The sequence below is a fragment of the Neofelis nebulosa genome, chromosome 1 (genome assembly GCF_028018385.1).
Source record: "Neofelis nebulosa isolate mNeoNeb1 chromosome 1, mNeoNeb1.pri, whole genome shotgun sequence".
NCBI lineage: Eukaryota > Metazoa > Chordata > Mammalia > Carnivora > Felidae > Neofelis > Neofelis nebulosa.
The window spans coordinates 164196075-164222839 of NC_080782.1; the positions used below are offsets into that span (position 1 = coordinate 164196075).

The 26765-nt window shown below is 51.1% G+C and overlaps 1 protein-coding gene across 1 annotated transcript in view; it reads left to right on the top strand.

The window, feature by feature from the left end:
- Nucleotides 1-8403: 8403 nt before the first annotated feature.
- The window catches only part of IRS2 (insulin receptor substrate 2), a 31462-nt gene continuing 13100 nt past the window's right edge, over nt 8404-26765 (top strand). The window contains exon 1 of the mRNA XM_058742913.1: nt 8404-12394. Coding sequence (XP_058598896.1) covers nt 8404-12394 — 3991 coding nt within the window. The remainder of the gene's footprint in view (nt 12395-26765) is intronic.

Here is a 26765-nt window from a genome sequence, read left to right on the forward strand (position 1 = left end):
CTTATTTCCATATCCCCTTGTCCCGCAATTTTCCTGAACATGTAATTTGATGTGATGTGAGACCGTTGGTAAAAGTTTTGTGCTCGAGATGAAAATCACTTTCTCCGGCACATATTCTTGGCAAGAAGAGGCTAAGATAGCAGCCTTAAGAATTAATATAAACCACTAAGAAAATGCCGGATGATGGTCATAATAACATCTAATAATTTTTGTGTCCAAGTTATGAGACAATATTGAATAAAAGCTACAAGAGAAAAAAGAAACTTAAACGTTAATCACTTAAGGAAACAGTGCTGTATTATTTAGATAGAAAATGAAGGGCAACGACTTACATTCTAGGTAATTCCTAAAACACATTTGATGCTTAACGAATACTGGATACATGCTTAGTAACTTGGTGATTTTTGTATTTTGGATTGAGGAAGATATCAATTCACCTGAGCAGTGAAGGATATTCCTATTTTTCTATTACTCTATAATGAAAACACAGAGTGACTTTATCCAACGAGGTTAAGTTACTGCATGCATATCGGTTTCCTTTCTAACTCATACTATAAGGGATGTTGGTGCCATCTTGAAATTGTAATACACCTCTACGGTGTAGAAATTTTAAAGTCACGTACCAGTTTCCCAAAATAAAAACAGAAAAATGTCAACTCTCAAAATAGCAATATATTCCATTGTCCGTTTGCTTTTCAACAGCAGCCGTAAATATGGCTTTTTAATTCTTACTATTTGCTACATAAAAAAGGCAGTCATGGGGCGCCTGGGTGGCTCAGTCGGTTGAGCGTCCGACTTCGGCTCAGGTCATGATCTCGCGGTCCGTGAGTTCGAGCCCCGCGTCAGGCTCTGTGCTGACCGCTCAGAGCCTGGACCCTGTTTCAGATTCTGTGTCTCCCTCTCTCTCTGACCCTCCCCTGTTCATGCTCTGTCTCTCTCTGTCTCAAAAATAAATAAACGTTAAAAAAAATTAAAAAAAAAAGGCAGTCTTGCAGTATAACAAGTAATTTTAAGAACATTTTTAGGGGCACCTGGGTGGCTCAGTTGGTTAAGCAGCCGGCTTCAGCTCAGGTCATGATCTCATAGTTTGTGAGTTCGAGCCCTGTTGTCGGGCTCTGTGCTGACAGTTCGGAGCCTGGAGCCTGCTTCGGATTCTGTGTCTCCCTCTCTCTCTCTCTGCCCTTCCCCTGCTCATGCTCGGTGTCTCTCAAAAATAAACATAAAACATGGGGCGCCTGGGTGGCGCAGTCGGTTAAGCGTCCGACTTCAGCCAGGTCACGATCTCGCGGTCTGTGAGTTCGAGCCCCGCATCAGGCTCTGGGCTGATGGCTCGGAGCCTGGAGCCTGTTTCCGATTCTGTGTCTCCCTCTCTCTCTGCCCCTCCCCCGTTCATGCTCTGTCTCTCTCTGTCCCAAAAATAAATAAAAAACATTGAAAAAAAATTAAAAAAAATAAAATAAAAATAAACATAAAACATTTTTAAAAAGAAAATTTTTATATGGAATTCTTATTTTTGTCCTCTTTTAGCAAGAGGCTGGGCTGACATGTAAAAAAGAGCTGGCAGCTGTGGGATACTGGCTGGTGTCTGCAGTGGTCATTCTGGAACCAGCTTATCTGAACTGACTATCTATCTCCAGTTAACACCCATCCGGGAGCAGAAAACGGCACTAAATGCACCTGCATTATTTTCTTGTGAACCTCACTAATTCGTATTTCCTCAAGCTAGTGCAGTCGATATCCTCTGTTATACATGATCTAAACAAGGTAAACAGTACAATAATAATAATATGTAAGAAGTTAGTCGTGCTTCTGAAACATTGTATGTGGGTGCACAGGACAGGGTAGTGAAGCTTGCCCAGGCGGGGAATGAAAAGAACAAGATTCTATTTCCACTTGCGATGGAATCATGTATTTACAGTATCAGCATCATGGGAGAATTGTATATGTTTTACTCGTCCCAGAGACTGGTACGGATCGCATTGTATAGCATACATGAGTATAGTGATGAGCTATCCTTACTAGTTATTATTATTGCTATTTTACATATCACCATCTTCTGTCCAACCACAGAGAAAGGCACCAGAAAGGCGTGCTTGGCAGTAAAGAAAGCAAATCTTCTGATCTCTTCACTCTACTTAGATAACTCACCTCTAAACGCCATTTCCTACCTTGACTACCTCTAGTAGTTACGTTCCCTAAAGACGGATGAAAACAAGTAAAAAGAATGTAATTTTTACATTTAAAGTTGGTAAGTCGTGAGTGTGCAAGTTCACGTTACCTTCATAAAAAATAGCCACATGTGACATTTATTAACTGCCACTTATTACTTGCAGTTTAAAAACGATTTTGTTATCCTTGGCTTTTAAGATACATTTTGTTTCCCATCCGTACTTTTTCAAACGTTGCTTTTCAATATCCCTCAGGATGCCTGGCTTATTCTAAAAACAAAAATTTGAGACTGGCAAGTCAACTTAGTGAAGAAATGCGATAAAAAGCTTGCTTGCAAGACAAACCAATCTTGACTGTAACTCACGTTTACTCCACAATAATTCTGACTTCAGATCCTTGTTTGTTTTCATGGTGTTGCCTACGAAGTTTTCCAAAGTCTTAAACGATCGTTGATACTCAGTTTTCATACAGTAACTGCTCTTGGTAAGTAAATATGCAGATTGAGCTAAAATACATTAGAAAATGTGAACATATTAGCTTGATACTTACCCAATCATAAAAAATAAGCTTTTAAACTGAATGTGTCCTTTCATTTGTCCTCTGATTGTGCCCCGAGTCGCTCATTGTCAGTTTTATCCCAAACTGCTTCTACCCACCTATTTAGAGATTTGTGCACAGCAAGTGTAAGGTAGGTTAGGTTGTAACCAACTTTCGGCCACCTCCTTGGCTGCAGCGTCTTGCAAAAAAGCCTGTTCTGCCTTAGGAAGAAGCACGGCCGGGTGGTGGCACTCTTCACAAGAACGGGTCACATTTCGCTGTTATCTTTAGGTTGGATTTCAAAACAACTCTAGAAAACAGACTCAAAGGCAAGCCTGGGACAGCACGTGAGCTGCAGCAAAGGGGAAGGTTTGTGACTACAATCCAGTTCCACAAAACGCCGGAGCAGCTGGCAAAGAGCAGGGTGGCTTGTGTCCTGCTCACCACCCCCCCACCCCCGCAGCAGTTTACAAACAGGGCGAAAGCTCGCTCCTAGAGCAAACAGTGGGATCAATGAACACGGGCTGATCTTTCCTCCCTAACATTTGCTCTGTTCAAGGACACATGGCTCTCCTCACCGCTCATGCCCCCTCCCTTCTGGAAAATATAGCTGTGTCATTTTAGAGACTCTTTTTAATGTCATCTGCTTGTGATCAACACATTGAGAGGCAGACAATTTTGCTTTGCTCTGACAGAAAACCACAGTAACACCAACCAAGCAACGTTTTAACCCAGCAGCTAGAACGCTGACAGCCAATACCTACCCAGGGCACCAATCTGGTCGTGCAAAACGTGAGTTTTGTTATAAGGCCAAGCATCCCAAGAGGGTTATTCTAAGAAGAAACGCTTTTGGTTTGTTTTTGTTTGTTTTACGCTTCAGTAATGTTAGGCAGTCATTCATGTAAAATTTTAATTTCTATCATGGAAAGTCTGTGGGGGGAAGGTCTGTTTTGTTTTGAATTTAGAAATATAGTCTCAAAATTCAAACACCACAAAATCCAGAGGTGAATTAATAAAAATGTTAAGTTACTAACCATAGTCACTTTGTAATTGCTGGTTTATACATTTCTTCAACATATTTAAAATGAAAATGTTGTGAGTATTGGCTTAGCTGTGCTACTACATGAGGATTTTCTCCAAGGAGTTTTGTTTCACTGCATACATTTTCCAGAAGAATTCTCATGTTTAAAGTTATAGTAGTTTGCTTCACCCTACGTGTACATGAAATAGTCATTTATTTGAGAAAACCCCTTCTCCCCAGTGAATATTTCAGAAAGACACAAATTGAGATACACAAGTACTTACGATGAGCAAAATAAATACTAAAGTGGAAACTTTCACAATGTCCAAGGAACCAATACAATCTATTAAATCTTGGTGCTTTAGATATTTTTTTTTTTTTTTTTAATTTTTTTCAACGTTTTTTATTTATTTTTGGGACAGAAAGAGACAGAGCATGAACGGGGGAGGGGCAGAGAGAGAGGGAGACACAGAATCGGAAACAGGCTCCAGGCTCCGAGCCATCAGCCCAGAGCCTGACGCGGGGCTCGAACTCACGGACCGCGAGATCGTGACCTGGCTGAAGTCGGACGCTTAACCGACTGCGCCACCCAGGCGCCCCTGGTGCTTTAGATATTTGAAAAGTCATGCACAGGTAGTAAGGTATCCAAACAGCAGTTACATTCTCTCTTGTAAATCATTCTGTTGCACAGAATTAGCATGTTACAAAATTCTTGTGAAATTTCAGTTGAAACATATTAGCAAATATATTTGTGAAAAAAAAAAAAAAAAAAAAACAACCAGCTTTGAAAGTGCAGGAAGTCCCCTTATGAATTCTAGATGGGGAAAAGTCTGTCTCTTCCTGGTTCATTCATCAGAGAAAGAGAAATTTATTAAATGAGCTACTGAACCACATTATTTAATACGGCAAAATGTGATGAAATGCTCTACTTTTTAAAAAGACTGAACATGTCCTCTGACATAAGCCTCTGAACTTAAAATCTACACCTTCTAAAGCACATTTTATTTTATTTTACTTTATTTTATTTTTTTCCTCATAAAGCACATTTTAAATTAAATTGTCCTTTTAAATTTAAAAGGACATTTTAAACTGAAGCTATTCTAACTGGTCGTATAGTATGCCACTTAACTATCTGCTCAGTTAGTTTTTAGATACAGTTCATCTAGATAGAAAATACTGTCAAACAGCTACACAGGGTTAAGAATTAAAAAGAAAAAAAAACTCACAAGCACTAAAACGTTACCTACTTTTCTCCTCCTTAAGTGTGCCTTTGTTACAGGAAACAGAGAAGAGAATTAATGATGCTTACTATTATTTGCGTTGTGTATTTGTGGTGCGTTTTTAACGTCTACATTTTTATGAAATTGACTGCTTTATAATAGGTAATTAAATTATTCCAGTAAGGACTTTTTGTTTTAATAAAAGAGTCCTCGTGTACGATTTTATGTAAAGAAAGCAAAACAGGCAAACAGAAAAACACTCCTTGCTAAAAGATACGGCCAGTTAGTTATCCGTAAAACCAAAGAGAACTTCCAAGGGAAGGTCTTGGACCCTGAGAAAAACTTTCATCCAGGCTGCTTGTTGGCAACAGACCATGCGTGGAGAGCAGCTTGGCAGATGTTATTAGCTGACTTTTGCTGAAAAAGTATGGGGGAACAGTTGGAAAATCACAAGGTGTCGAACAAGCTTTAAATAAATAAAGCGCTTATTTGGCAATGGGAAGGGAGGAAGGCAGGGATACCTCTAATGACAGAGTTCCTTACTGTTGGTTTCATGGGCTGACTTCTTAATGAGAATGGAAATTGTACCTCCCACACTTGTATTTCGAGGTTCTAGGACTTCAGAATGACAATTAGTTTGCAATTTTGTACGAAAAGCCACAACCAAAAAGGAAAGAATGGAACAATTGCAAGAAGTACTTTTTTCGAGGAGCTCAGTGGAGCTCAGTATCCCGTTAGGCTGAGTTAGAGGTTGTGCCACGTCCCCGTCTGCTAGTTAGGGTTCCTGAACACACAGGCAGACCCATTCAGACCCTTCCTGTGGGGAGGCGGAAATCATCACAAAGCCAGTAAAACTGGGCCACATTCCCCTTCCACTCCCAGATAAGAATTCCTTCATCCCTCCTTTCCCAGTAGACCTATTGCTAGGCAACATTTGCTAACGGAGGAAGGACAACAAGATCTGAAAGGAACAGGAAGCCGGACTACCGTGTTCACGAAGGTGCGCCCAACGGGTGCACACACACGACACACACATGCATGCAGGCACACACGTGAAACGACATTCCCACAGGTACTATTTTTTAAAGCATGACTGAAAATGGAAGATGGACTTTAAATATACTTTTTATATATCAAACCCTCCTATGATATATGCCTCACCGATTATTCTTCCCAAATTTATGCGACTCATCGAGAATCATAACGGTGTACGTGCTAAAGAGTAAAAACGCTGTTTTTTGGGGCACATAACATTAACTAGCAGGATCTTTAAGTCACATGCCTACAAGTATGTTAACATATTTATCACCGTTTCAAAACCTACATTTTCCTTAGACTTAAGACTTCATTGAATTTGAAATAAAGACTCTTATAAACTATAGAGGGCATTCCAAGGCAAACTTCCAGGACTTTATAAAAAATAACCAACGTTATTGTTTCCAATTATCTCATGAAGACACACGAATTAAAGAAAGAAAACAGACAAGGGCCTGTTTTGTTAGCCTTCTCAGTCCCTGCGAGACCCGGAGCCGGCTGCGGTCTGAACTCTGGGACACACATCCTCACCAGCTGCCCCCACTGTGACATTTGGGAGACGCGACCACGTGGGTTCTTATTTGCAATCGACTTTGAAAGTCACAAAAGCCGTCACAAAAGCCATGGAGACGGGGATATCGGAAGCACTTCTTCAAGGGCATCTTCAACGGCAGCGACTGCTGGCGAAGGGCGCGCAGGTCTGGAGCCGCCCACCGCCGTCCGCGCCAACGCGCGCGGGGCCCGGAGGGTCTGGTGGGAGGCGGGCACCCGCCGCGGGCACCCGGGCTGCGGGCTGTTTTCTCGCTGGAGCCCACCCTCTTTCCGGCACTATGGAAACTGCTTTTTTGTACGCCCGCTCGTCCTCCTTCTGTTTCTCTGGTTCCATCCCAAACAGACGATTTCAACTTCCCGAGAACCTGACAAGTGAATGGCGCTGATGACGCCCCGGAAGAGCCCACGACCTGGGTGCGGGGGAAGGGCGCCCCCGAGCGGGTGGGACCCTGGGAGCCGCCCGAGGCGAGCGCGCCCCGGATCGGGGGCGGCGGGGAGGGAGGGGGCGCCGCGCCCCTCCCCTCCTTCCAGGAAAGGGCACCGAGCTGCTATCGATCCGGCGCTCACCGGTGACTAATGTGATGCTCGTAAACAGGGCGCGGGCCGGGCACCCGGGAACCACCCAGGCGCAAGCCCGCCGCGGCGGGGCGGGCGCGCGCCCACCCGGAGTTTGGGCGCCAGATCCGCTCGCCCAAGCGTGCGTGTGGGTGGGAGGGGGTTACGAGAGGGCGGCCAAGCTCATTGCCCCTTCTTGCCCCGCGAGTGGAACGGCAGCAGGGCGACGCGGGGCCCGAGGGAAGGGTGCTGCCGCCCCCCTCGCCGGCGCCCGGCCCCCGGCTCGGCGGTCTCGGCCCTTGATCTCCACCGGCCCCCCGCCCCCTGCAGTGTCCCCTCCCCCGGTCTCCTCCCCGGCGGAAGCTGCGAGCCCAATTAATTGAGTCAAAGGCGGGAGGGAAGGCCCTCCGCGCGGCGGCCGGCCCCCGCCCCTCGTGCGCGCCCCTTTTCCCGCCCTGGGTGGCATCTCCTCCGCCGGCATCCACAACGAGCCTCTGATTAATGAGGCCGGGGCCAGCCCCCACCCCGCCCGGGCCCTGGCCTCCGCGGGAGGGGGAGGGGACGGCGGGAAACGCAGCCCGGGGAGAAAGGGGGGCGGGGCGGGGGCGCGCGGCCCGCCCCCCCGCGGCCCGCGCCCATTGGCCGCGCCGGCCGTCCGTCGGGGGGCGCGGCGCCAATGCGGGCGGCGGGGCGGGGCGGCCGCGCCGTGTGTGCCTGCGTCACGCCGAGTCACATGTTGTTTTGCTCTTAGTTCAGTCACTCGGTGCGCGATGTGTTACTCGCTGTGCGGCGGGGACCGCGACGATCCCGGGTCGCCGTTGGCAGCGGCGGCGGCGGCGGCAGCAGCAGCAGCAGCAGCAGCCCGGGTGGCGGCGCGGACCCCGAGTGCCCGGGCGCACCCCGGCACCCCGGAGCGCGGCGCGGCGGCGGGACCGGTGCGGCCGCGCGCGCCTTAAGCTCGGCCCCGCGGCTCGGGGACCCCGACTCCCGGCCCAGCCAGCGAGTCCCCAGGCGCCGCCCGAGAGCCCGGGAGGCAAGCGGCCGCGGGGAGCCGGGCCAGGGGGCGGCCACCGCCCGCTCCGGGCATCCTCTGGGGCCCGGGAGCGCGGAGGGCGCTGCGCCACCGCGCGGTGCCGGCCCCCGCGGGCCTCCCCCGACCTTCCCCACCTCCTGGGCCCGAGGGACGCGGGCTCGGGCGGGCGAGCAGGGGGGTAGGGTGGGGGGGCGGGGAGGGAGCCGCCCCCGCCCGCGCCCCCTCCGCTGTCCCGCGGCTCCTCCACGGCGGGCCGGGCGGCGCGGCCTGAGACGCCGGCGATGGCGAGCCCGCCGCTGCACGGGCCCCCCGGGCCGGCGGGTGGCGACGGCCCCAACCTCAACAACAACAACAACAACAACAACCACAGCGTGCGCAAGTGCGGCTACCTGCGCAAGCAGAAGCACGGCCACAAGCGCTTCTTCGTGCTGCGCGGGCCCGGCGACGAGGCGGCGGCGGCGGGCGGGGGGCCGGCGCCGCAGCCGCCGCGGCTCGAGTACTACGAGAGCGAGAAGAAGTGGCGGAGCAAGGCGGGCGCCCCGAAGCGGGTCATCGCGCTCGACTGCTGCCTGAATATCAACAAGCGCGCCGACGCCAAGCACAAGTACCTGATCGCGCTCTACACCAAGGACGAGTACTTCGCCGTGGCGGCCGAGAACGAGCAGGAGCAGGAGGGCTGGTACCGCGCGCTCACCGACCTGGTCAGCGAGGGCCGCGCGGGCGCCGGCGACGCGCCCCCCGCCGCCGCCACCGCCGCGTCCTGCAGCGCCTCCCTGCCCGGCGCCCTGGGCGGCTCGGCCGGCGCCGCCGCCGCCGATGACAGCTACGGGCTGGTGGCGCCCGCCTCGGCCGCCTACCGCGAGGTGTGGCAGGTGAACCTGAAGCCCAAGGGCCTGGGCCAGAGCAGGAACCTGACGGGCGTGTACCGCTTGTGCCTGTCGGCGCGCACCATCGGCTTTGTGAAACTTAACTGTGAGCAGCCGTCGGTGACGCTGCAGCTCATGAACATTCGCCGCTGCGGCCACTCGGACAGCTTCTTCTTCATCGAGGTGGGCCGGTCGGCCGTCACGGGCCCAGGTGAGCTGTGGATGCAGGCCGACGACTCGGTGGTGGCTCAGAACATCCACGAGACCATCTTGGAGGCCATGAAGGCGCTCAAGGAGCTCTTCGAGTTCCGGCCGCGCAGCAAGAGCCAGTCGTCGGGCTCGTCCTCCACACACCCCATCAGCGTCCCCGGCGCGCGCCGCCACCACCACCTGGTCAACCTGCCCCCCAGCCAGACGGGCCTGGTGCGCCGCTCGCGCACCGACAGCCTGGCCGCCACCCCGCCGGCAGCCAAGTGCAGCTCGTGCCGGGTGCGCACGGCCAGCGAGGGCGACGGCGGCGCGGCGGCGGCGGGGGCCGGGGCGGCGGGCGGCAGGCCCGTGTCGGTGGCCGGGAGTCCCCTGAGCCCCGGACCGGTGCGAACGCCCCTGAGCCGCTCACACACCCTGAGCGGCGGCGGCGGCGGCTGCGGCGGCCGCGCGGGCAAGGTGGCGCTGGCGCCGGCAGGGGGCGCCCTGCAACACAGCCGCTCCATGTCCATGCCCGTGGCGCACTCGCCCCCAGCAGCCACCAGCCCTAGCAGCCTGTCGTCCAGCAGCGGGCACGGCTCCGGCTCCTACCCGCCGCCTCCGGGCCCGCACCCGCACCTGCAGCACCCCCTGCACCAGCCCGCGAGCCAGCGGCCCTCCAGCGGCAGCGCCTCGGCCTCGGGGTCCCCCAGCGACCCCGGCTTCATGTCTCTGGACGAGTACGGCTCCAGCCCTGGGGACCTGAGAGCCTTCTGCAGCCACCGGAGCAACACGCCCGAGTCCATTGCCGAGACGCCCCCGGCCCGGGACGGCAGCGGGGGCGAGCTGTACGGGTACATGACCATGGACCGGCCCCTGAGCCACTGTGGCCGCCCCTACCGCAGAGTCTCCGGGGACGGGGCCCAGGACGGGGACAGAGGCCTGAGGAAGCGGACGTACTCCCTGACCACACCTGCCCGGCAGCGTCCCGTGCCCCAGCCCTCCTCTGCGTCCCTAGACGAATACACCCTGATGCGGGTCTCCTTCTCTGGCAGCTCCGGCCGCCTCTGCCCGTCCTGCCCCGCCTCGTCTCCCAAAGCGGCCTACCACCCCTACCCCGAGGACTACGGGGACGTCGAGATCGGCTCCCACAGGAGCTCCAGCAGTAACCTGGGCACGGACGACGGCTACATGCCCATGACCCCCGGCGCGGCCCTCACGGGGGGTGGGAGTGGCAGCTGTAGGAGTGACGACTACATGCCTATGAGCCCCACCAGCGTGTCCGCCCCAAAGCAGATCCTGCAGCCTCGGGCTGCCGCTGCGGCCTTGCCCCCCGCGGGAGCGCCGGTGTCCACGCCCGCGGCCGGCAGGGCCTTCCCGGCCAGCGGGGGCAGCTACAAGGCGAGCTCCCCGGCGGAGAGCTCCCCCGAGGACAGCGGGTACATGCGTATGTGGTGTGGCTCCAAGCTGTCCATGGAGAACGCAGACAGCAAGCTGCTGCCCAACGGGGACTACCTCAACATGTCCCCCAGCGACGCAGGCGCCTCCGGGACCCCTCCCGACTTCTTCTCCGCCGCCTTGCATGGCAGCGGGGAGACGCTCAGGGGAGTGCCCGGCTATTGCCACAGCTCCCTGCCCCGCTCCTACAAGGCTCCCTACACCTGCAACGGGGACAACAATGACCAGTATGTGCTCATGAGCTCTCCAGTGGGGCGCATCCTGGAAGAGGAGAGGCTGGAGCCGCCGGCCAGCCCAGGGACCGCGCCGTCCAGCGGCTGCGGTGGTGGCGGCCACGCCCAGCCTCCTCACCCAGCAGTGCCTTCGCCTGGCAGGCCAAGTGGCAGCGTTGGCGGCCGCCCAGAGGGCTTCCTGAACCAGCGCTGCCGGGCCGTGCGGCCCACACGCCTGTCCTTGGAGGGGCTTCAGACCCTGCCCAGCATGCACGAGTACCCGCTGCCACCCGAGCCCAAGAGCCCCGGTGAGTACATCAACATTGACTTCGGCGACGCGGGAGCTCGCCTGTCGCCTCCCGCACCCCCGCTGCTGGCCTCGGCCGCCTCGTCGTCCTCGCTGCTGTCCGCCAGCAGCCCGGCCTCCTCCCTGGGCTCGGGCACCCCGGGCACGAGCGGCGACAGCCGACAGCGCTCCCCGCTGTCCGACTACATGAACCTCGACTTCAGCTCGCCCAAGTCACCCAAGCCGGGCCCCCAGGGCGGGGACCCCGTGGGCTCGCTGGACGCCCTCCTGTCCCCCGAGGCCTCCTCCCCCTACCCGCCGCTGCCCCCGCGCCCTGTGGCGCCCGCCTCCGCCCTGCAGCAGCAGCCGCTGCCTCCGCCCCCTCCAGGCGAGCTGTACCGCCTGCCCCCCGCCCCCACCGCCCAGGGCCCCAGCGCTGCCTCCTCGTCATCCTCGGAGACTGGGGACAATGGTGACTACACCGAGATGGCCTTCGGCGTGGCTGCCACCCCGCCGCAACCCATCGCCGCCCCCCCGAAGCCGGAAGGTGCCCGCGTGACCAGCCCCACGTCCGGCGTCAAGAGGCTGAGTCTCAGGGATCAAGTGTCGGGAGTGGAGGCCTTCCTGCAGGCCAGCCAGCCCCCGGACCCGCACCGGGGGGCCAAGGTCATCCGTGCAGACCCGCAGGGGGGCCGCCGCCGCCACAGCTCCGAGACCTTCTCCTCGACCACCACTGTGACCCCCGTGTCCCCGTCCTTCGCCCACAACCCGAAGCGCCATAACTCGGCCTCCGTGGAAAACGTCTCTCTCAGGAAAAGCAGCGAAGGGGCCGGTGGCGGCGGCCTGGCTGGGGGCGACGAGCGCCCCACGTCCCCCCGCCAGCTGCAGCCACCGCCCCCCCAGCAGGCGCGGCCGTGGCTACCGAGTCAGCCAGGGGGCTTGGTCGGGTGCCCCGGGGGCAGCGGCTCTCCGATGCGCAGGGAGACCTCTGCCGGCTTCCAGAACGGCCTCAACTACATCGCCATCGACGTGAGGGACGAACCTGGGCTGTCACCCGGCCCGCAGCAGCTTCCGCATCCGCAGCCGGGAGACAAGAGCGCCTGGGGCCGGACCCGGAGCCTGGGGGGTCTCCTCAGCGCGGTGGGGGGCAGCAGCACCGGTGGGGTGTGCGGGGGGCCTGGCCCTGGCGCCCTGCCCTCCGCCAACACCTATGCCAGCATTGACTTCTTGTCGCATCACCTGAAGGAGGCCACCATTGTGAAAGGTGAGGCCCTTGGAATCTTGCGGATGGTCGGCGGGAGGCAGGGTGGGATGGCCGGGGAGAGGGCCGCTCTGGCTTCACCACCATCCGCTCCTTTGGTACCTGGACACAAGCACCAAAATACTGGACAAGCCGCCTTGTTTTGCTTTCCTCTTGGCTCCCCCGGGTTCCTTCTTTGCCAAACAGCCATAGCGGCCCAGTGGTCTTTGAGTTGAATGTGCAGCTTCACACCCAGGAGGCTGGGATTCGTTGTTTGGGCCCCGCCCCCTTGTTCTTTTCCCACTGCCTCTCTTCTCCTCCTTCACAGGGCAGGGCCAGTCCTGCCCCCCCCTCCCCCCCCCCGGTTTAGGCCCCCCCCCCCAGAGTGCCCGCTGGCGGTTCTTGACCTGGAGTCCTGACTGCTCCCTCACCTTTCTCTTTGTTTTCCTGAAACCAGGTCCCCCCTGATTTCTGCTGAGCCTCAGAGTTTACAAAAACAAGTCTGAAAGTCATTTGGAAAATGAGCATCCATTTTGGTGGCTGCAACAGGGATCAGTTAGTTAACTGTTTCAGTTTTACAAGTAAACTGCAGGGCTTTTCCTTAAGGGAGACTCTCTTTCTCCTGAGGGTCTGCAGCGGTGACAGTGTTTAAATACCACACCAAAGCAGTGGTGCTCAAACTTGAGCCTGCCCAGGAGTCACCTGGTCAGTGTTTGCCAGAAACCTGGAGGGCTGGGCCGTGTCAAGCCCCAGAGATTCTGATGCAGCAGGTCTAGGGTGTGGCTTAGAATGTGCATTTTTAAGAAATTCCCAGGCTATGCGGATGCTGTTGGGGGGATGCTGTGTGTGTGTGGGGGGGGGGGGGGCGTCCTTTGAGAACTCTGTCCCGTGTTCGACTCACCTGAAGAGGTTCAAGGAATGGGCCTCACCCAGGGCACACTCAAGCAAAGCACCCAGTGGGCAGAGCCCAGGCACCAGTTCTCAGAGTTTGCCCAAGGGATGTTACCGTGCAGTCGGGCTTCAGCATCAGTGCTTTAGAGAAAACAGGCGGGAGACAACAGCACTGGTGTTTTCAAGTCTGATAGCCTGGTGTCCCGTGGTGTTGTTCACAGTCCATTAAATATCCATGAGGAGAGAGCGGTGTGTTTGCTCTGCCGCTGGTGGTGTAGGTTGGGCTGGGGGCAGAGGGGGTGAATGTTCAATTCACAAGTTTCTAGTTATGGATCTTTCTGTGGGGCAGGGAGGTTGCTGCTAGGAAGGTGGAAGCTGTGTGGGAACCCGGGAACCGAAAGCCGTGAGAGTGGTGTTTGGTAGATGCTGGCCTAAGGTCAGCAGTCTGCAGCGGATCCAGGGTGATGGTCGAGGTGGCTTGGGAACCCGTACACCTTTTGTCGGTAAAGTACACAGACTGGCTGAACGCTAAGTCCGCCATAAGGCTTGTAACATGCCTGGGACCTGTAGTCCGTGGGATTTAACAGCACGGCTACGGAGTAAATAGCCTGTTCTAATATAAAAGGAAGAGCTCTTTACTTTTTTGTTAAAACCATAGAATGAAAGGTGGAAAGAGTCCTAGAGAATTGTCAGGAATATGGTGCTTGAGCGTGGAATTAAATCAGTTGGAACTTGTCAGACTGTGCCCCGTCGACGACGACTCTCAACTAAAGGTCACTCTGTTCGCGGTTCAGTTAGGCGGTCCAGGTACTTCTGAAAAATTGTTACTGTGCCCTGAAGTTGGAGGACGAGTGAAGTCTAGGACCCAGACCATAGAAACACACCAGCGTGACCGGAATTGAGTGGAAAAAAGAGACAAACACACAAAAGTTATTGTCGTGTGCCCAAATGGGTCTGTGCCTTAGTGAACACGAAAGCACACTTTGCTGAAATCTGATTCTCATCAGAGAAGCAGCCTGAGAACCTAACACCTTTTACTGCTTTGGGTGAAGTAGGCGGCCAAAACCCGGCCTGGAGTTGGAGGGCCCCGGAGCAGGCTTCTGCAGAAGCAGGAGTGAGCAGGGGGTTTGTGTCTGCAAGCTGAAAAGGATTCAAGGCCTTTCTGATAAAGGAGATACATTCAGAAACGTGATTCATGTATGATATAATGCCCTTTCCAGACTCGGGAACATTTTAAACTGCGGGAGATAAGTCGAGCCAGAGACCTGATTTTAGCTTCTTCTGTGTTCCCACCAGTATAAAATTCCTTTCAACCTATAGGATTCAGGACTGAAGCCAGAACCGCAGTTCAGATGCCCCGGAGTGGCTGAGCAAAGATGAGATCCTATTTGGTTGCTGGTTTTCCAGAGTCTCTGTGAGCACTGTGGTCAACACCCTTTTAAGAAGGAAAAGGACTATTTTTAAGCAAAATCGAGAGCTGCAGTTGACCCATTGTGCCAAAACCGGTCTGTGAGGAGCACCCCATGATAAATGGATTTCTAGTAAGCTCCTTTGACACAGAGAACAAGAGGCTAGGAAAGACAAGGATGTGGGCTTAATTCACGTGGAACCTGAACTGTGGTCTGCAGAGCCAGGAGGGAAACGTTTAGAAACTCCAGGTGAACGTCCACTGTTATTTAACTCACGTGTGGCTGTAGAAATTTTGTGCATGGTGCTCATAAATACGAAGTTCATGGGAGATAAGCGTCCTTTGGGAGAATGATTTATAGCAGGAGGACTTGGAAAGCATTTCTTTGAAGATGAAGTGGGAAAAGAGCTCCTGGGTCATCGCATGAGCTGGCCGGGCTCTGGGAAGTGGTGTGTGTGTCCCTGCCGAGTTCCTGGAGCTCCACATGGAGACACGTCGTTAATTATGCCAGAGCAGAATAGTCTGGGGTCATTTGCATAGGGGTTGGCATTTGCATGAGTGGTAACAAAGACGTAAGGTTCCTGCAGCCAGCCTTTGGTAGTTGTTTACCATAGAATCCGGGATGGGGGGATTATAGTGCTAGAACCAAAGACACAGTTAATGCACTCTCGGGTGTGTGTGTGTGCATGTGTGCATGTTCTGCATTAACACATAATAATAGCATGTATAATACAATCGTTGTGTATTGATCCAGAGCAAGTAAAAACTGAACTCTAAATTCTGCGTCTCACTAGGGAGCAAGGGAGGGTACTTACTGCGTGTTTTGTGTGTGTATGTGCAGGAAAGTCTAACCAATCTGTCAGAGTGTTGTTGTTTGGGACCTGGAAATGTAATACTGAATCTATGCTTTACAACAGCATGTAAAAATTCATTTTATACATTTTTGTGCTATGATGATAGATTGGTGTGCATTACGAAAGGTGCTGTCTTAGTGTTCCTCTTTAGTGGGATTTTTGTTCTAAAATTGGTTTTTATGTACGAGTAAGGCAGATTAGACAAGAATGACCACTGAAAGCATCTGCCGTTTAAATTTTGTTTGATATAAGGACCATATATTCATGTTCTAGGGTCAGAGAAGTTGGGGGTAAGAGGAAGGTTTCCAAAGGTATAGTACAGTCCCAATTTATGTTTAAAAAGATTGCCTGTTGAAGTCTTAAAACAAAGAACTTGAATATTTTTAGCACTCCAGTGAGATTGCTTGACCACATGCCCTTTATTTTTCTGTCGGGCGTGCTTTCCCTGCTTCGGTCGGCCAGCTCTTGTCGAAATAAGATAATAAGGAGCACCGCTCCTGCCCTGTTCCCAGGAACAGACAGCCAAGGTGCTTATGAAAACACACAGGCTTTCGTGAATGAAAGTCACATGACTTGTTCTATTTCCTTTATTGAAAGAGAAACCTTTACGAAAATAGTACTTCGTAGAAGGAAGCATAGTATGTGGAACATTAAACCAGGAATCAGGAAACCAGGTTTCTGGTTGCTGATCTTAATGAGTCATTGTGTGACAGAGGGAAACCATTTAATCCCTGGTTCTCACTTTCTCTGTCTGTAAAATGGGGCAATTACAGCCCTCTCCCTCCTGTGTCCTTGGCCCCTAGGAGGTCCAGGAGATCATAAAAATCAGGAACAGTTAAAATGCTCTTCCAAAGGATGGTGCTGGTAAATCCAATGATGTTGTTGGTACTACCTTGAAACCATGAGTATTTATAGGAAACTCACTTTTGTCAATGAGTGTTCTTAAAAAAACAACAACAAACAACAACTCCTAGTCCTCTGAAAATGGAGCAAATACCTTTTTAAGAATTGCATGCCTTTTCTGCTTGACTGCCGGTTCCACTCCAGTCTCCAAGAACCACGTTTTCGCCCTCTTTATTTAACTTGAGATTTTGTTCGCAGATAATTATCAATTGCAATGGAGTGGCGTTTTAAATTACATCGCAGAATAACAACTGAGGAAAATAGCATCCTCCTGCTGAAACTCCATGAAGACCGTACTTTTGATTACCTTCTTTCTATGACTTGTTTACATACCAAGACATACTGTCACCATGGAAATCGAGAACTAGAATGAACCTACAGTGTTTTAATTGATAGTGTGGGCTCTTCGCGCGGGATGTATCAAAAGAAACACAGATCCCGTCAACTTGCGGCTGCTGAATCCAGTGCTGGGCCTGGGGCTTCAGTTTTCCGGTTGATTCAGTTAGGGTGTCCACTGCTGTGTGCTTTGGATTCGTTTGGTCGTCAGACACCGTAGGAACACCTCCAGTGTTTGATTCGTTTCCTCTTCTCCGGGCCCGTGCCTCCTGAAGAGGAATTTTAATAGAGAACTAACGTGCTGTTTTCTTTAGAGTTCTCTGTATCAAGTGAATCTGTGTCTCTTTTTCTGAAGAGGAGAACTTCAGCAGTTTTAGTCACAGCATGGGCAAAGTGGGCTTTCTGTTAGAATTCCCACTAATGTGTTTTCTGTAGAAGGGTAGTTCCAGGAGCTAGTTATAACTAGGGTATCAGATTTGGCAAGTAGAGAGGGTTTTGTTGTTGTTGTTGTTTTGGTTTTGGGGCTAGCGCAGAATCCAGTCATCCTGTCTCACCTCAGAAACTTAAGGGAAAATGTAACTTTACTCTTTTATCTGCCCTGCCAAGTAGAGTGGGGGAAAAACTCAGAGGGAAATAACACGGGCCCCGAAGCCAGGTCTTGAGCAAGTCCACGAATAATAGGGGAATTCTCTGTAGATTTTCTCTCCTGCAGACATGAATAGAATGCATATTTCTGGACAAACTGAGCAAGGCGTTGTCACGTTGGCATTTTAATGAGCAAATGAAAACAAAGTGTTCTGAACCTCCAAAGTGATCGGTTACAAACAAGCATGTTTATTGATCAGGTGGTGGGTTTTGTGAAAACAGCACCAGCCAAATCTAAAAGGGGAGACTCCGTGTTCGTTTTATTCACCCAAATGCGACCTTCAAGATTGCAGTGTTCTTGGTTTTGTTTTGTTTTGTTTTGTTAGTAATTGTTCACGGTAGATCGGTGGAGACCGGGTTCAGTGGTGGGTTCTCTTCTGACAACCGTTGAAGGGAAATGCTTCGGTCGGTAATTGCTAGTGACGATTTGAGTTCTTTCTAGAGAGCCCCAGAGACGTGTGTGTTGACTGCACTGAAACGAGAGGCTCAGAGGGAAGTTTGAGGAGAGGCAGCTGAACTGCATGTTGTATGCTGGCATCTTGCTTCGTGAGTGTGGATGACACAGGACCCTTCTGTGCGTGGTGCTTTTGCTGCTTGATTGAATTCATCGCATGTGGACGCTGAGATGGAATTGGGCTAAAATTTCAAGGCTGCGTGTTTACCAGAGATAAAATACAGTCTGGTCAGCGGTTCCGATTTCTTGGACTAGAAAATTATAAAATTGGCACGAGGTTGCTTTTACGTGCGCAGGGACATTGTGAAACTTGATGGGGTAAGTGTGCCTTCACATGTGGCCCTGTTTTCTTGTGCCACACGTGATATTCGTGCCCACAGACAAGATTTAAAAAACACTCCTTCCTTATTGTGTTTTTACTGAAATTTGCAATATCTGGTCAGATACTGTGGTACATCATATACTTTCAAGATAAATGACCACATGTGTAGCACTTTGTAAATACTCGCGGGCTTCTTAGTATTTATTGTAAGGAGTATCAAATTTTCCAGAAGTAAATATTGGGGGGGTGTCCATTTCTCATGTAGTCATGTTCCAAGAGGCTTGGTGTGAATTTTTTTTTAATTGAGATTCAACTGCTGAAGAGTGACGAGTACTCTAATCGTGTTAAAACTTTATAACCTGAAGTATAATTATAATCTTACTGCTGCTTTGATCCATCCATATGGTAGTGATATAAACGCTTGAGTGGATTGTTAGAGTCTAGTATTAAATTTCAGTGTTTTCAATGGCTAAAAATGGGGATTATGGCAGATTCCGTTATATTATGTGATTTTAATTGTTACCTTAGGTTCCATGTTTAGCTGAGAATGATTTATGCTTTTACATGGTATTAACGCATAATCTTTAATACTTACGAACGTGATACCGAGCTCCCTCTATGCAGATTTAAAAGGAGTTACTTAAATCAGATCATCTTTTGGCTCCAAATTACGTGTAACAATACCAAAACTGATGGACAATGAATGAATTTGAAAGAAGGCAGCTGGGGTTGGAGATGCTAAATTGAAAATGTATCCGTTGTCGTGATCAATACCGAAAGATTAATGCGTGCCCCATCCCCTTTTAGGTCAAAAGAATTGTGTAAAATCCAGAAAGTGTTTTTCTTCGCTTCATAGCGTGGAGACATTTTCTTACCTATATTACCACATGGTATTTCATAACCCAGTGACGTGGGCTGGGCCACTTCTTGGGAATGCAGAATGTGCAGCTTCGAGAGGCCGGGGGACTCACCCAAAGGTTCCCTGAGCCACAAGGTGAACCGTGGAAGGGTTCTGATGGACCAGCATTGTCTTGGGTTCTGCCTGGGAGCACCTGATCCCCAGCCAGTGCTGTTTACATGAGGTCAGGTTGTCTCCAAGTCCTACACCCCCGGCTGTGCTTTGGAAGCTCCCAGCAATCGTTACATTCGGGTTTTATGTAGACCAGCCTCAGCGCAACTTTCAAGGTAACATTTTGTTTTTGATTTCACTTGGGTGATAGTTACTTAATTTCTCTCTTCTTTCCTCGGGGCATTTATCCATCTGGAGTACAATGCTGGCAGTCAGGCAGGAAGGGCATGGAAGGAAAGCCCCCTAATTGTTTTAAACCAGTTTTAACACCTGGCGGTGAGAAGCACTTAGAATTGGATAGGACTTTGGTGGCTGTCATTGTGTCTGTGGATTCTCGAGTTGTTGCTGGTTGTTGGTCGCTCTTCTGTTCTGGGGGTTTCCAGTCTCCCTTCCTCGTTGTCTGCACCCACAAGACTCCTGTTCCTCTAGCTGATTTCATTTCAGCAAAGCCAACTGTGGATTATGCTTGATAAAATCCTGCTCCGCCCTGCCCTCCAACCAAATATGTTAAAAGTCTTTCCACGCAGTGTGGACACAATCAGAAGAAAATACAAGGACGCTTTGAGTGAGGGAGAAGGGCTGGGAACCATGAGTATCCTGTAACTCCTTTAAGGTTGTGAGCACAGAGGCCGAGGGAGGTCAGACGTCTTCTCCAAGGTCACCATTTAATTGGTTGGTAGAAATGTGTGTAAATATTATCAAGAAAGAACAGAGTATGCTCTGTGTCTGTGGTCCTTTGTGTGCTGATGAATAACTTTCTCCCAAGATACATCCCATTCCCTCCAGAACAACCCAGCCTCTATGGAAGTGGTATTCTGTCTTTTTTACTTTAGGATGTCTTAGTAAACTGCTTCATACACAGACTAACGGGTCCACAGGCAGACAGAGAGACAGGCTGAGGCACCTAAATAAGGAAGTGTGGTGGAAATTAGGGAAACACCGCGGCTCACGGCCATGTGGGCAGTGTTTACTGGTGAGGTAGAAGGAGCGAAGGTTTGGCAAACATTCAAGATCATGTGCTTGCTTGTTAAAAAAAAGAAAGAAAGAAAAGAGAAGAAGAAAATTCTTGGGGTGATTCAAATGGAAAAGCCTCTATTATCTGGGAAAATGTAAGTTGCTCTTTGTGTTTGGTCCAGCCTGGCCCCGCGGATCCCGTCACTGCTTGAGATGTCTTTGTGATGTATTTATTCTAGAAGTGAAATATCATGTACTCCTCATCGTGAACGAGTCCATTAGCGGTTTTCTGAGAAATGGGCGATGAACCTACTTGATGAGTGTGGTTGAAAACTAACCGGTGTAGAATTTGCCTAAGGACGGACACGTTAGCCCATCGGGTGTTGCGAGGTGGTCGGTAATCTTCCGGGGACTGGATACTTTCACCAGTGCCCATCTTGTTTTTCTCAGAAAAAACAAACAAACAAACAAAAAACCATGTAACTGGATTTTTATACGAGGAGAAAGGGTTCTTCTGCCTTCCTCACGAGGCGACCGTAACCCCGCTTTCAAAGGCGTAAAGGGAAGACGTAGACAGACAAAAATTCGTAAGCTGTGTGTGTTTTTAAAAAAAATGTCATCGGGATCCGCGGGCTTGTGCTCTAGCGGGTGACTCAGGGTTTTGTTGACGTGAGCCGTCAGTCTCTCCGGCATCCTCGGAGAGACAACTTCCTTCCTAGCAGATGGCAGCCCCGGGGCCACGCGGCTGCCACTGTGAGCGGCGTGTGCATCCGTACTCCACCCGGCCTCGCGGGATCCGGGGCCACCTGCTGCCCCGGGGTCGGCCAGACCAGGAGACGCTGCTTCCTTCTATGCGCGGTTCAGGGGGAGCAGGGGTCAGAGCGCCCGGTGTCCAGCGTCTGGCCCTGCGGAGCGCTTTCGGGGTCGAATGAAGAGCTGGGAAGCAAGATCCTGATGTTCCGATGTTGCTTGTAGGGAGTCCTGGTGAAGGAAGCCAGCGGTCTTTCCCCGGGGGCCGGGTTTGGATCCCTTCCTCAGTGCAGCCTGCCCGGTGCGGTAGAAGGAAGCCACCCAAAGCAGGGACGGTTGTCAGTGGCCCAGGCCTGCCGTGGAGGCCACGCCCACGCGCCCCGGGTGAAGGGTGAAGGGTAGGCGCACGAGTGGGGGAGATTGTGACGTAGGGGAGAGGTTTTGGAAATAGGCCAGGATGTTCTTACACAGTCTGAAAACTCTGCAAATCATGCTTTAGAAACTCTGAGCAATAAACGGGATTAAACAAGGCAGGGATTAGCGGGCGCACGGCACTTTGATTTTGTGCGAAGAAAATGCGTGGAAGAACCGGGGCTTGGGGAAACCGACAGCATTCTGGAGCTCCTGTGCTCCTGAGAGGACAGAAATTGCTAGAAAGGGAGATTCCGGTGGTCAGTTTCTTACACTACAGCCTGGATGCTTTTTTTTTTAATTAAAAAATTTTTTTAAATGTTTATTTATACTTGAAAGGGAGAGAGGGAGAGAGAGAGAGAGAGAGAGAGAGAGAGAGAGAGAGAGAGCAGGGGAGGGGCAGAGAGAAAGAGAGAGAGGGAGACACAGGCTCCCGGCTCTGAGCTGCCAGCACAGAGCCTGATGCGGGGCTCGAACTCATGAACCATGAGATCATGACCTGAGCCAAAGTCAGACGCTCAACCGACTGAGCCTCCCAGACACCTCTCACTAGTATTTTTTTAATGTTTAATTATTTTTGAGAGAGAGAGAGAGATAGAGAGAGAGTGCGTGAGCACGAGTGGGGGAAGGGCAGAGAGAGAGGGAGACACAGAATCTGAAGCAGGCTCCAGGCTCTGAGCTGTCAACACAGAGCCCAGTGCGGGGCTCGAACTCATGAACCCTGAGATCATGACCTGAGCCAAAGTTGGACGCTTAACCAACAGAGCCTCCCAGGCGCCCGTGGATGCATTTTTTAAAAGATAAATTACTCAGGTGATTTGTGGCAATGCATGCTTCTGTTTTGTTTTTATACGACAGTAAGGCTTTCATAAGTTGTTTTCTGGAATAAAAGTGACCTAAAATAGCAGTTTGCGATGCAAATGAAACAAAACAAATCCGTTAGCTACTCATACTCTCTTCCAGTTAGATTTGTGAAGTAAGTTTGATCAACACTTTTCCGAAGCCCGTTTCATTAGTTTGCTAAGTCAACTTCTAATGCACATACAGTTCAGTTGCAAACCTTTAGGTATGATTTTGCTATTACTTGCAAAAGTGAGAATTCAATATTTCTTCCCCCTATAGGATTATAGGGGAGTATTAATTTACACTCAGCATCAGAAAACTAACTTCAGCTGGGTCAGTAAAAAAGTTAAAACTTGAATAACGCATGTTGTGGAAATACTAGATATGAAAGCCTGATAACGTTATAAACATTAATGAATCTGAAAACATTCTTCAGAGTTTTACCTACTTTGACATTTTTTTCCAAATGAGCATTGTCGTTGAAAGTTTATGCAGGTTCCAAATGTAATGACGTTTTGGTATGGAGGGTCGTATCAGAATTTTAAAGCTACAGTAGAACTGACTCACCTTAATTCCATTTTACTTCTTATCATTATTTGTAGCTTCGCTTATCAGTACGGCCGGTTTATTAGCAGTCTTTGTTCCAAATGAAATAACCACAGCAGTAAAATACCCGAGCTTCTCCAGCTTGAAGGATTTAATTAAGTTCCTAGAATAACTCTGGGTGATATGCACCCAATCTCCACGACTCTGGAGTCTGTCTTGTGTTGCTGGAATGTTCAGAATTTTTCGGGTCTTAAGCCATTTCCTAAAGTTGAAGACGGTTCGGCCAGTCTGATAGAGGTTCAGTGTGTACCAACCCCCCAGCAGCCACAGGGGCCATCTGAACTCCTCACAAAGGCTGTCTCTGGGCGGGGGCGGGGGGGTGTTGTGCCCACCCTTCACAGTGGGGTGGCCTTGCTGGAAGATTCTGAAGGAGCCGCTCAGGCGTTGAGTCCCTTCCCCCCCACACTCTTGGGGTACGTCCCATCAGGCACCATTTCTGGATCAGTTTACTTCTCAGAAACTATAGGTTTGGTTTTGCTGGATGCAAAACCCACCCAGCTCCTGGATGCGGCTCTCTAGCCTGCCCTGTAACTGTCCTGGGATTTCTCTTTGTGCCCAGTCTTTGTGTTCTGGGGTAGTCTTCCAGAAACTTCCCAACACGAGGTTATGACCTCCCTTTCCTGTGCCATCTGATTCTTCTTGGCTCACCATCCACTCCTGCTTAACAAAGATGTTGCCTCTTATTTTAAAAATGTTTATTTATTTATTTTGAGAAGGAGAGAGTGAGAGTGGGGGAGGGGCAGAGAGAGAGGGAGAGTGAGAATCCCAAGCAGGCTCCATACTGCCAGTGCAGAGCCCGATGCCGGGCTCGAACTCCTGAACCGTGAGATCATGCCCTGAGCTGAAATCAAGTTGGACACTTAAGCGACTGTGCCCCAAGATGCTCTCTCTTTAATTGTCTGAAGCGAGTTCTTGCCATGAATCATTCTTTCTTCAGCAACCCCAGAGCTTTCTTAGCTGCCTGTAGGAAGCTCACATTTGAGATGTTGACTGCTGCTGCTTGTCTGCCGGCGGTCCCCTCCGTAAAAAGTGAACATGTAGATTTTAGTCCCTGTCCTAACAATTTCCAACTAGGGCTGTATTTTCTTACGACACACCTTTAACGGTGTGCAGGAGGATCTGAAGCCCTTTTGAAAGCATAGATCCCGTCCTTTTATAAATACCCATGACCTAGCCAGGGATGCCCCATCCCCTGGTTACCAGCGGCTTCCTGGGAAGTTTTCTGTCCTTCTTACATCTTCCCGCCTTTTAACTGTTCTTTCCGGAAAAAAACAAACACACACCAATAGGAACTTCGCTTAATGGCTGCTTGGGAGAGTGCAAAGATGGGCTGTGGGCAGGAGAGACCGAGGCAGAAAGGTTAGGTCTCCCTTCAACTTTCAGATTTAATCAGACTGTTAAAAATATGTCTTCATCACAAAGATGCCAGTTGTCAGTTGTTAAATACTTATCAAATGTTTTGCTCCTTTGAAAAATATTAGAGTGTAGGCCAGAAAGAGAGAGGTTTGGTTTCCAAGCTAAAAAGAAACACAAAAGGTACTCAGTTCAAATACAAATGTAACTTCAGGTTTATATTTGAAACCTAGGAAATACATTTAATTTTTAAATGTGTTCGGATCAGCAGGTGTTGTAGGTGGTGATAAATGCTCCAGAAAATATAGCTGGGAAGGGAGAGAGGGAAAAGGTGCTGACTTGAAGGTGATGAGGAAGCAGGTCTTGTAGATATTTAGGGGGAGAATCCATTTGGCAAAAGGAATGAATAGCCATGCAAAGGCCCTGGGGCAGAAGTTTTGCTAGTATGGTCCAGAATAAGAAGTGGATCAGTGTGACTGATTACAAGGGACATAGGGAGAGTCGTAGGTGAAGAGGGGGACATGACCAGGGACAGTGACCTGTAGAGTCCAGTCAGCCATTATAAAGACTTCATGTCCTATTTAACAGGCATGAAGTGGAACAGTCTTTGAAACGATATATAGAGCATTTAAAAGCTTTTCGACTGGAGTCATCTAATTCTGCCATTGTGTCTTTTCCTGCCTGCCACTCCTGAGTTTCCTTCTCAAAAGTAGCATGTAGACTGAGCAGCCCTGCAGGTGGGTTGAGGCACTGAGATGTGATGGGGGGAGGGGCACCAGCAGATGATGAACAAGATAAAAGCACCCGCCTATTGGCAGAATTGCATACTTGATTACACAGACATTTGTAAGGCACTTTGTACTCTCTAAAACGTTTCTAAATGTTATCGAGTCCTCAGAATCTCCTTTTGGGGGTGGGGGGGTTAAAGGAAACCCCTTATGTTTTAAAGGAAAAAAACACCTGAGGGGGCTCCCGGGTGGCTCAGTCGGTTAAACGTCCAAGTCTTTTTTTTTTTTTTTAATTTTTTTTAATGTTTATTCATTTTTGAGAGACAGAACATGAGCGGGGGGAGGGGCAGAGAGAGGGAGACACAGAATCCGAAGCAGGCTGTAGGCTCCGAGCTGTCAGCACAGAGCCCGACGCGAGGCTCGAACTCATGAACCGTGAGATCATGACCTGAGCCGAAGTCAGACGCTCAACCGACTGAGCCACCCAGGCACCCCTAAGCGTCCAAGTCTTGGTTTTGTCTCGGGTCACGCTCTCACGGTTTCTTGGATTTGAGCCCCGCTGACGGCATGGAGACTGCTCGGGATTCTCTCTCTCTCTCTCTCTCTCTCTGTCTGCCCCTCTCCTGTTCGTGCTGCCCCCCCCCCTCTTGCCCTCTCTCTCTCTGTCTGCCCCTCTCCTGCTCATGCTGCCTCTCTCTCTCTCCCCCCTCCCTCTTTCTCTCAAAAATAAATAAACAAACTTAAGAAGCAAACCTGGAGGGAGCTGTTGGCCTGGTAGGTTTGCTCCTGCCTGGTTCTGTGTCTTCCTGGTGAGGCCGCACCTACTTTGGGGGGATAAAGGCCCTCAGCCTGGATGAGCCGTGGGTGCGTCTGGACCTGGGTCAGTGTGCACGCGGCCACTTACCCCCGAGTCCCAGTCCCTTGACAGGAAGGCGCTAATGGAGTGAGCCAGCAGCCAAGGCTTCCAGAACGTGAGAAAAGCTGGCATGCCGCCCGCGTCCAGGGACCCTGCCTCCTTCACTGGGTGTGTGAGAAGCATGGCCGTCTGGCAGATGGCCTTGCGGGCAGTTCTTTGTAGCTGATGTGGTCTTAAGAACTTGGCATGGTGTTTGGGTCTGTCCTCAGGATTCAGGGTTAGTTTTACTTTTTTCCGAAATAATGGGGAAAAAAAAAAGTCAGCATATGTAAACTGGTCCATTTTACCAGGACCGGTGACCTCACCTAACTACCTGCTTAACTGTCCTGGCCGTCGTCGCTCCTGCTGCTCAGGGGTCCCTCCTGCCTCTTCCAGACCAGAGATGGAACATTTAGATTCTCCAAGTGCGTGTTCTAGAAAATACGCGTGTGCCCGTTGGCCTCCTTGATGTCTCTGTTTCCTAAGGTAACTCTAGAAGCTTGATGGGTGAGGCCTGGTGGCAGCCAGCAGGAGTGGGGGCAGCGGGTCTGGGGTGGGGAGGGTCCGGGCTCGCATCTGGGCCTTCGTGGGGTCCGCCCTTGTCCGTGCGGCCCCGAAGGTTCCCACACCCCGACTCACCATCGGTCCTGTGCTCCCCGTGCACAGCGGAGCGAATGGACTCACCTTCTTCCTGTTCCTCTTTGCGTAGGTCGCTTGGAAGCCCCCCTCGTGTTCGCCCCAGTACATCAAGTAGAAATTACAAAATGGCCTGTTGTTGTTTGAGGAAAATGGAGAAACTAAGAATTATTCTCTATGAATTCCTATGTGCTGAGTGTCACAAAGTCACACAACCGGTAGCTGTTACCTGGTGGAAAGGATTCCCTGGATGGGACACCCTGCTGGCGGCCGCACTCTGGAAGGAAGAGCATGGAGCCTGTGCTGTGCAGGGGTGGGGGGAGCAGGTGATGCTGTG